Below are 11,252 nucleotides of genomic sequence, written 5' to 3'. Positions count from 1 at the left end.
GAGAGCTGGAGGCAAGCAGAATGAGGCTTTAGCTTTGGGCACTCACAATTTGGCTCTGGAACCACATTTCCCCTTGGCAGTTCAACAAGCCAAGCAGCTAATATATGTTCAGAAGAGTCCAAGGTATGAGAATATCCGACTGCAGAGAATTGGAAGAGCAGTGAGTCTGAAGTAAAGTAACGGTAAGATGCACGTGAAAAAGCTGCAGGTTGCAGGGAAGAGTCACAGTTAGTATGTGGACCTGCAAAAGCAATAACAGTTTTAAAGAATATTTTTTAAAAGGTCAACCCAAAATAACATAGAAGGTAGGCAAAATACTCATTTAAGGATTTTTGAAAATATGAGAAAGGTAGGTTTGGGTTAAGTCATGGAGAGTTTTGAATGCCAAGCTAATGGCTTCCTTGGAAGGTGGTTGAGCAGAAAAGCGACATGATCAGAGCTGTGCTCATCAGAGATGGGTCCCAGGACAGCAACTAGGAGACTCCTGAAGTATTCCAGGTGAGAGGTACTGAACCAGGCAAAGACAATAAACATGGAGAGGAGGGGATAAATGGAGAGGACCTGGGAACAGATAGAATGTGGGGGCAAGAGAGGGGAAGGAGTCAACTATGGCTCAAGTTCTGGGGACTTCCCTGGCGGTCCAGTGGTTAGGGCTCTGCACTTCCACTGCAGGGGGCACAGGTTCGATCCCTGGTCCGGAAACTAAGATCCCACAAGCCCCGCGGCGCACTGCGGTGTGGCGCGGCCAAACAAACAAACAATGGCTCAAGTTCTAACCTCCAAGATAATTGGGGGTTTGAAGGTGCCATTACCAGAATTACAGAATAGAGACGGAGGGGCAGTTTTGGGAGAGGAAATTTGGGGACTTACTGAGTTCATGGGACTAGTGAGACATTTGCGTGAAGATGTCCAGAAGATATCAGATGTGCAGGAAATTGTTTTTAACATGGGAGGCAGGAGGCACTTGACAGTGGTAGTGATTCTAGCTGCTGCTTTACAACAAGTACTCTCATGGCCAAGGATTTATATCTCCCATTAACTCCAACGTATCAGTTAAGGCAAATCTCCCTAATAGCATCACATTATGGCTGTGGTGGGAAGGGGTTACAAAAATAAATTAAAAACCTCCTTTTCCTCTAATCTAGGAGCTTGCAGTCTACTAATACGCACATATGAAATCAACAAAAGCAAGGTCTAGGGCTTCCCTGGTGGCGCAGTGGTTGAGAATCTGCCTGCTAATGCAGGGGACACGGGTTCGAGCCCTGGTCTGGGAAGATCCCACATGCCGCGGAGCAGCTGGGCCCGTGAGCCACAATTACTGAGCCTGAGCGTCTGGAGCCTGTGCTCCGCAACAAGAGAGGCCGCGATAGTGAGAGGCCCGCGCACCGCGATGAAGAGTGGCCCCCACTTGCCGCAGCTAGAGAAAGCCCTTGCACAGAAACGAAGACCCAACGCAGCCATAAATAAATAAATAAAATAAACCCCCCCCCCCAAAAAAAAAAAAGAATGCTTTCTTTAAAAAAAAAAAAAAAAAAAAAAAAAAAGCAAGGTCTACAAAAGCAAGTGGGTTAGTTTTTTATTGATGTTTAACGAATTACCACAAGCTGTTAGTCAACTTCAGTTCCTTGTGGTTGTAAGATTGAAGGCCCCATTTCCTCAGTGGCTGCCAGCCGGGGACCAGTCTCAGCTCCTAGAGGTTACCTGCATACCTTGCCATGTGGCCTACTCCATCTTCAAAGCCAGCAATAGAGAATTTCTCTCCCATCAAATCCCTCTCACACTTTTTTTTTAACGTATATATATTTTTTCATCTCACAGTTTGAGTATCTTTCTTCAGAAAGAGCCCAGTTCACTTTAAGGCCTTATCTGATTAGGTCAGGCCCATCCCAGATAATCTCCTGATCTTAAAATCATCTGATTTGGGACCTTAATTACATCTACAGAATTGCCTCATAGCAGAACCTAGATTAGTGTTTGACTGAATAGCTGGAAGAAGTGACCAGAAATCTTGAGGAAGGGGGTGGCATCTTAGAATTCTCCCTCCAGAGCAGCAGCAAGATACATAGCAGAAACATGTGAATCCACAGATGCTGAGGGGCTGCGCAGCAAGGGAATCATCAGTCCGGTGGGGTTAGAAGAAGCTTCCTGGAATGGGTCTATTTCAAAGTTGTTTCAGAAGAGAGGAAAGCAGGGCTTAGGAGGGAGAAACTCAAGCAGTTGCTACGAGGGCAACAGCACAAGCGTGGACATGGAGCTTAACCAGGATCTGGGGGCAGTGGGCAGGTTAGAGTGGCTAATGCAGACTGATGAGACCCTGGCTTGGAAAAGTGAGGATGACAGAAGTTAATTAAATGCCCTCAAATGCGAGCATGAGGAATTTAGGCTTGATAGGCAGCTTTTGTAGGCGTTTGAGCCCAAGAGAGATGCACTGAAAACATCCTACTGAGAAGCGGTGTATAATGTACTGGAGAAGAGGAGAGGGTCTGGGAGGCTCCTGGATATAAGGGACTGGGTATAAATGTCTAAAACTCATTGAAGGCTAGAGATGTGTTTGAGTTTGTTGCGGGCCTGTTTTCTGCCACTCCTTTGCTGTATAGCTAAGGAGTAGCTCTTTGACTACCTAATGAGGAAAAATCAAGAGCGTGAACCGAAGCAGTTTGGAAGCCCCGGGGCACTGGGATGTGGGGAGAGTGTTCCCTGACTGCACAATGGAATTGCTTTGCAGGAACGCTGTGCCCTCACATTCCCCATCAGAAGCAGGGTTGTCATAGCAAGCAGCACACAGAAGATTGTTCTCCAGCACAGGCGATTATAGGGCTGGAATATACTGACTATAGCAGAGCTGGCCGAGCATTCCTTCCACCCCATTCTCACCTTGACATCTTGAAGAAATACCCTCTTCACAGGCAAGCATCCCCCCTTCCCCCCAAGAACAGGGGTCAAGAAACTAGAGGTCCTTTTCAATTTAAAGAAAAGTGTGTGAGCAATGCAGCTGCAGGGAAGATTAAAAATTCCAAATTGTTCAGAGGCAAGGATCTGAGCATTTTCCTAAAAGGGAGGAAAAATATGGGACTATATGACTAGGGAAATTGTGGAATTTTATTCTTGTTTTCAAAATGCAGAGTAGATTGTGATTTTCCTCGACTATTTGGGGTTGGAGAGAGAAACCAAATAAAATATCATTTCCTGCCTTATGAGGCTGGGAATTTGTATTTCTGTTAGCCAGTGAAGGCAAGGAATTTTATTTTTCTATAGTTCCCACTTCTATCAATAAAATTCAGTACAAATGACAACCAAGGAACAACAGAAAATAAAATCAAAAGATTTTTCTTGACTCCAATAATCTTGGAAGACAAGTCAAGAAGAGGATCACTTACAGGAGACAACAGTTGTCAGTGTGTGTTCTTGGCAGTAAAGGTAGTAGTATGCTGTCCATTTATAGCCCCTAGAACACAAGGAGAGAAAGAGATAGAGGGAGGGAGAGAGGAGAGAGAAATGGTGAAGCTTAGAGAAATGGGGAAATTAGGGCGCCATGAACATAGGATTTCACTACCTGCTGAACTGCTGAATAGAGGAAAACAAAGGCATGGCTGAATAATGCACCCCTCCTCAAGATCTCCATGTGCTAATCTCCATGTCCTAAACCTGTGAACACGTTACCTTATATGGCAAAAGGGACTTTGCAGATGTGATTAAATTTAGAATCTTGAGATACGGAGATTATCCAGGATTAAACAGGTGGCCCTGATAATAATCACACGGGTCCTTATAAAAGGTCCTTATAAAAGGAAAGGAGGAGTCTGAATTCAGAGAGAAGGCCCTGTGATGATGGAAGTAGAGATTGGAGTGATGCAGCCACCAGCCAAGGAGCCAAGGGTTGCTGGCAGCCTCTAGAAGCTGGAAGAGGCAGAGAATGACTTTTCCACTGGAGCCTCTAGGAGCAATCAGCCTGGCTGACACCTTGACTTTAGACCAGTGAGATTGATTTTGGATTTCTGATCTCCAGAACCCTAGGATAACAAATTTGAATTTTCTTAAGCCACTGAGTTTGCGGTAGTTTGTTACAGCAGCAAAAGGAAACTAATACAAATGGCTACAGTGTTGCACATGAGAATTCAAACAAACCAGCCACATCCACCAGCAAACTACAACCGAATCCAGCCTGCCAGCATTCTTCCTATGGCCTGCAAGCTAAGAATGTTTTTCTGTATTTTTAAATGGTTGAAAACAAATCAAAAGAAGAATAGTATTTAATCATATTTCATGACACATGAAGATGATATGAAATTCAAATTTCAATGTCCATAAATAAAGTTTCACTATGGCTGCTTTTGTGCTGCAATAGCAGAGTGGAGTAGCTGTGACAGAAACTGTATGTGGTGCCCTCATCACTTCCCACTGTTGGTCGGTACACTACGAACCACGGTGACACAGTTATATCTCAACAGCATTTTGGGTACCACTTGTATCACCGTGTTTTGGCATTATTATTATTTTTTAATTACAAGTGCATACCTAGCATGTCAAAACAAGAAAATAAAAGTGGATTTTGAATGTTGTGCTTTTAAGGCACAGTGGAGTGTAGATTACTTGGTCATCAATTTAGATGTCAAAACACTGTGTTTATTACACAATGACGCTGTAGCATGGCTAAAAGAATACGATATACATCGACATTACCAAACTAAGTGCTCATTACAATGTTCCCAGTTCACAGGAAAGCAACGGTTAGAAAAATTAGAAAGTTTAAAATAGAATATCTTACCATAGCAAAATGCTTCACAAAAATTAAAAATGAAAATGAGGTTGCTGCCAAAGTAAGTTTCTGAGTGGCTCATTTGTTAGCCAAGCAAGGAAAGCCATCTACTGATGGTGAGTTAATTAAATCGTGTTTGATTGCAGAAGCCAAAGAAATGCGTCCAGGGAAAATAAACTTTTTAAAGACTATTAGGCTTTCACCAAGAACAGCAGCTCAAAATGTTGAGGACATTGGAAGCAACATCAATACTCATTTAAAAAACAGGGCAAATTATTTCAAGTGGTTTTCCTTGGCTCTTTATAAGTTGACAGATCTTAATAATACTCCTCAGTTGTTGTTATTTATTTGAAGAGTCAATGCTGAGTTTAAAGCGATGGAAGAATTGGCCTGTATGGATAATCTGCAGATGACGGCAAATGAGAATATTTTCAAAAAAGTCAAGAAACCACTAATTCAATACAACCTGAAGTAGAATCTGCTAAGATGCATTTCAAACATGTATGAAGGAGAAAAAGGCTTAGCTGGACAAATGTACAAAGCTTGCGAAAATGTAAGTTGTTTAAATCCTATAGTTATTTGTTATATATTATTGAACGGCAGGTACTTCACAGGGAAATATTTTAATCTATCTTGTGTTATTCAACCATTCGTGTCTACAGTGAACTTCATTCACTCTCATGGACTAAACCATTGTCAGTTTCATGAATTTTTGTCAGAAAAAGAGGCTGAATATTCTGACTTGCCCTACCAACAGCAGTTCAACAACTTAGCAGTTATAAGGGTTTTTTTGTTGTTTTGTTTGTTTGTTTTTGTATTTTTTGTTTTGTTTTTGTATTTTTATAGCTCGTGGCTGGGATTGAAAATTTTCTGAGCCAGAAGAATCACCCTCAACCACTATTATTGAACACTGAATGGAATTAGCTTTTGCTGTAGAGGTAATGATGTTACTTAATAAATTTAACCTAAAATTACAAGGCAAAATGCTGCTTACATGTGAAATTTATACCGCAGTGAAATCACTTCGATGACAACTGACATTTTTTGAACTACAAGTAATGTCTAGTTACTTAATTGCTTCCTGTGCTGTCAAATGTTAAAACAAAAAATCAAGATTTGCAGTCCCACACAAATTTTCAGTGGATATCTTTTCTGAGCTCAGATTACAGTTCCAGTGGTGATTTTTGGACCCTGATGCAAGTGCAAAGGAAATTTCTGTATTTCAAAAGCAATTTAACTGTGCAGTTGAGGAGCTTCCACCTAAACTTCAATTGGAAGTGATTATTCTGCAATGTAACAACATACTGAAAGGCAAATGTCAAGAGAAGAATCTGATAGAATTCTATAAGTGCCATCTAAGAGATGAATATGCTCAATTAAAACTCAGATGCATGTGGATTTTTTTTTTACATGCCTATGAAGCCAGTTCTCTTAAACTAGAATTGGATTCATAAGCATGTAACCTGTACAATTGCATAGGGCCCTGCTTTCAGAAGGACCTTGCATTTGACTTAATGCTCAATTGTCACCATTTTGCAATTCTTTTTAAAAAAATTTATTTATTTATCTGTCTATTTATTTTTGGCTGCTCCGGGTCTTAGTTGCGGCACGTGGGATCTTCGCTGCAGCATGTGGTACCTTTTAATTTTGGCATGTGGGCTCTTAGTTGCAGCATGCATGGGAGATCTAGTTCCCCGACCAGGGATTGAACCCAGGCCCTCTGCATTGGGAGCATGGAGTCTTACCCACTGGACCACCAGGGAAGTCCAGAGGTGCCTGTGGATTGATATCAGTATATGGCAGTACTTATCTGTGTTAAGATTTTTCTCAAAGATGAAATACATAAAATCTTATTACAGATAAACATTAATGGATAAATATTTGTAACAGATTTTTTATTAAGACCTTTATTAACAGGTGCTTGCAGTTTGTTAACTCTTGAAAAAATCAAGTTGTAAACTTTTATTACAGATTAAAAGTGAGGTTCTTAAAAATCTTGACCAATTGAAACAAGGTAAAAACCTTTAAAAATATATTGAAAACAAAAACAAAAACAGGAAAATTCCCTGGCGGTCCAGTGGTTAGGACTCTGCGCTTCCACTGCACTTCCAGGGCACGGGTTCCATCCCTGGTCGGGGAACTAAGATCCCACATGCTGCGCGGTGCGGCCAAAAAAAAAAAAAAAAAAGTGTATTGAGATTGTAACTGATTTGATGATAGGAAACACTCACTTTGAACCCTAATTAAGTGAAATATTATCCTCTCCATAAAAGAATGCCATTCTTATTAGGAGATCTGTATTATGAAAAAAATTATACTCAATTATTATTATATTTTGTATTTCATTGATAAAACATTTGTGGAAATTTGTTTTCTCTCGTTATATAAGTACCTACATAATGTTCTTGATTTTTCCTCTTGGCTCTCAAAGCCTAAAATATTTACTCTCTAGCCCTTTACCCACCCCTGCGCTTGACTAAGCCACTTGAGGGAGGGAGACTATTTATAATTGATCACTATGCAACCAGTATGTAGCACAGTGCCTAACACACAGTAGAAGATCAATAAATACTATTATAAAGAACATAGAATCATAGGGATGACACTGGACTAAGATCTAAGGAGCAAACGCTATGATTCTTTAAGACTTGACATTTCTTTCCTACTTTATTAACTCATGTTCATTTGAGGGCTAGCAGATTGCTTCAAATTCCCATTGGTTTACATCTTGTGTATCTTGAACACTACACTTCTTCCAGCTAACCTGTCAATTTTCTGGTCACCAGCTCCTGCTTCCTTCAGTAAGTTCTCTGTTAAAAATCCACTATTTTGGTGTCATCACTTGAAGCTATCCAATGTAAACTGTCTCAATGTCCTTATTCTGGATTTCCCCAGGCTCTGGTCCTCCACAGAGAGCATTCTGGGAGAGTTTCTGGGTTGAGGAAGGAAGGGTGGAAGATGTTTCCTAAACCTGTGGCAAACGGGATCATTAAGATGCCTCTATTTGCAAATCACTTACATGATTAGGGTCTAGTATCCAAAAATATATAATGAACTCTCACAATTGAACAATATAATAATAACCCAATTAAAAATGGGCAAAGGATTGGAATAGACATTTCTCCAAAGAAGATAAGCATGTGAAAAGGTGCTCAGTATTGTTAGCCATCAGAGAAAGGCAAATCAAAGTCACGGTGAGATACCACTTCACACTCACCAGGATGGCTGTAATAAAAAAGACAAAGATAATTATTGGTGAGAACGTGAAGAAATCAGAACCCCACATACATTGCTGGTGGTAAATGTAAAATGTAAAATAATAAACTTGCCTTGGAAAACACTCTTAGCAGTTCCTCAAAAAGTTAAGCATAAGGTTATCATATGACCCAGCAATTCCACTCTTAAGTCAACACCCAAGAGAACATATGTCCTCACAAAACATAAAAGCATAGAAACACATGTTCTCACAAAAACCTGGACACCAATGTCCATAGTAGCCCTACTCTTTATACCACAAAAATGGAAACAACCCAATTGTCCACCAACTGACGAATGAATAAACACAATGTGGTATAGCCATACAACAGAATATTATTCAGTCATAAAAAGGAATGAAGTTCCTTTTTACCGATTCATTACTACTTTTTTACTGATTCATGGTACAACATGGTTGAACCTTGAAAACATAAGTGAAAGAAGCCAGATACCAACAGCCACATATTGTATGATTTCATTCATATGAAATGTCCAGAAGAGGCAAATCCAGAGAGAGAAAGTTAGATTAGTAGTTGCCAGTGGCTGGGAAAGAGGTGGGGAGAGTGACTGCTAAGGGATATGGGATTTCTTTTGGGGATGATGAAAATATTAGGTAGTGGTGATAGTTGCAAAACTTTGTGAATGTACTAAAACCCACTGAATTATACACTTTAAAAGGGTGAATTATGGGACTTCCCTGGTAGCGCAGTTGTTAAGAATCCACCTGCCAATGCAGGGGACACGAGTTCGAGCCCTGGCCCGGGAAGGTCCCACATGCCACGGAGCAACTAAGTCCATGTGCCACAACTACTGAGCCTGCGCTCTAGAGCCCATGAGCCACAACTACTGAGCTCGCGCGCCACGACTACTGAAGCCCTCATGCCTAGAGTCCATGTTCTGCAACAAAGAGAAGCCACTGCAGTGAGAAGCCCACGCACCGCAACAGAGTAGCCCCTCTAGCTGCTAAAGAAAGCCTGTGTGTAGCAACGAAAACCCAACACAGCCAAAAAATAAATTAATTTTAAAAAAAGGGTGAATTATGTTATGTGAATTAGATCTCAATTTTTAACATTCCTCTACTTCATTAGGTACTCATCCTGAATACAGCCAATCAAAATCATATTTAGAGGCACACCTAAAATCTGTATCATGCATATAAAGTGTAAATTGTTCTTTCTTATATCTAGTCATATATATGTATATATGCATATACATACGTATACGTGTATAGAAATATAAATGAATAATTTAAATTATTAAGAGTGTCCCAAGTAAAGCAGTCCCAGAGAACTTAGGTCAGTTTCTGGGAGACTCAGGGTGTCCCCATGCATCTTAGCCTAATGGTACGGCCGGGAAGCTCACACGACTACTACGGACACATGACCAGCCTAGGTAGGGGAGAGCCGCGACGCGCGAGTGACGTCATTTCTGCGCGACTCTTATACTTTTGCCTTTTGTTTTCCTACTGCTGCTCTGAGCTATGCCTAAAGTAGTTTCCCGGTCCGTAGTCTGCTCCGACACCCGGGACCGGGAGGAGTATGACGACGGCGAGAAGCCCCTTCACGTCTACTACTGTTTATGCGGCCAGATGGTCCTAGTGCTGGGTGAGTAGTCTGCAAGGAGCGAAACTTCGGGTTCTCGAGGGCGCATTTCCTCTGGCTGTGATCTGGCAGCCGAGTCTATGCGAGGATTTCCTTCTCCATCAAAATCCTCCGTACCCATCCAGCCCCACTCCAGGGCAGCTTTTCGGTTTTCTGTTTAACCATGTGATTCTGTATCCAGACCTCTCTCAAAACTAAATTGCTCTTCCATAAAAAATATACTCACTCTCCTCCCGCTCTGCGTCTAGAAACTTTGTAACCTTTCTGCCGGATACAAGGATATTTTAACAGCTCTGATGTTACGTGAAAATAACCTCCTACCCGCATTGATCCTACATTCTCCTCCAGCTATAACCTCATTTCTTTGCTTCTTTTATAGCAAAACTTCTAAAAAGAATTACCTATATGGGCTGTCTCTGCATCCTCACTTCCCATTCCTTCTTGCCCTCACTTCAAGCAGGCTTTCCTTCTCGCCTCACCATCCAAATCATATTTGTCAAAGTTACTAACGAACGTGTTACCAGTTACAGTGGTCAATTATCAGTGCTCATGTAAATCCCCTCTCAGTGGCATTTGACAGATGATCACTCCATCCTTCTTGAAACCCTTCATTTGCATCCAAGACTCCACACTTTACTGATTTTTCTCCTACCTTGATCTTCCCCCTTCTCAGTGTCTGGCTCCTTTTTCTGTCTCAGACTTTTAGGCATTGCACGGCCCTACGGCTCAGTCCTCTCATGTGTTCTCAATCTGTACTCACTCCTTAGGCGATCTCAACCATTCCCAAGCTTTAAATACCGTCTATATGCTGATGACTCCCAAATGTTCCTCTTTAATCTGCACCTCTTCTCAAACTCCAGCTGCCTACTCCGCGTCTCCATTTGGATGGCTAATGGACCTCTTAAAGAGACCGTGTTCTCACAACGTTGTAAATCAACTATACTTAAATACAATTTTTTAAAAATTAAAAAAAGAAAAGAGAGAGGGAGACCATGTTCAAAATTAACTTCATGATCTCCTACTTTCTGCTCTCCACTGTTCCTCTCAGACTTGCCTATCACAGTCAGTGGTACCACTCTTCACAGAGTATCTCAGAATCATTCTTGACTTCTTCCTCCAGTCCATCAACAAATTCTGCAGGTGCTTCCTTGAAAATCTATCTAGAATCTACTTTTGACCACCTCCATTTCTCCAAGCCACCGCCATCCCTCACCTGGATTGCCACAGTAGTCTCTTGCTCACCACTCTTTGTCCCCAGAGTCCTGTTCCAAACCAGTGTTTTCCTGTAACGCCAAGAATAAGACCAAAGGCCATAACGAGACCCTGTGTGATCAGACCTCCAGCTATCTCTCAGATTTCATCTCCTAACACTCTTTCCCTTGCTCACTGCACTCCAGCTACAGTGGCCTTTTTGATTTTTCTCTGTCATGTCAAAATGTTCCTGCCTGCAGGGCCTTTGGGATTGGTATTTCTTCTGCCTCAAACCCTTTCCCCTCCATGCCCCCTTACTTCATTCAGGTCTCTGCTGAAATGTCACTTCCTTGGAGAACCCTTCCGTGACTACCTTATCTAAAATAGCACCCCTGTCACTCTTTCTCCTCTTACCGTGCCTGATTTTTCTGGGTAGCACTTATCACTAT

At 41.5% G+C, this 11,252-nt stretch overlaps 1 protein-coding gene and 1 long non-coding RNA gene across 9 annotated transcripts in view; one reads left to right on the top strand and one right to left on the bottom strand.

Annotated features, from left to right (window-relative positions):
* The window catches only part of LOC309652119, a 424,346-nt gene that overhangs the window by 175,644 nt on the left and 237,450 nt on the right, over positions 1-11,252 (bottom strand). The gene's annotated exons all lie outside the window — the stretch shown is intronic.
* The window catches only part of STEEP1 (STING1 ER exit protein 1), a 90,151-nt gene continuing 87,771 nt past the window's right edge, over positions 8,873-11,252 (top strand). For 7 of the 8 annotated variants that reach the window (XR_014258557.1, XR_014258558.1, XR_014258559.1 and 4 more), the window contains exon 1: positions 8,874-9,615. Coding sequence is in view for 2 of the 8 variants with exons in the window: in XM_082445608.1 (XP_082301734.1) it covers positions 9,492-9,615 (124 nt within the window). In the remaining 6 variants the exon portion in view is untranslated. Of the gene's footprint in view, positions 9,616-11,252 lie in introns of all 8 variants that reach the window. The other variant, XM_082445609.1, reaches the window with a different exon arrangement.

Source organism: Balaenoptera physalus (assembly GCF_965194825.1).
Source record: "Balaenoptera physalus genome assembly, chromosome: X".
In the NCBI taxonomy this organism is placed as follows: Eukaryota; Metazoa; Chordata; class Mammalia; order Artiodactyla; family Balaenopteridae; genus Balaenoptera; species Balaenoptera physalus.
The sequence above is the reverse complement of the archived record's forward strand: the minus strand, read 5'-3'. Positions and strand labels throughout refer to the sequence as shown.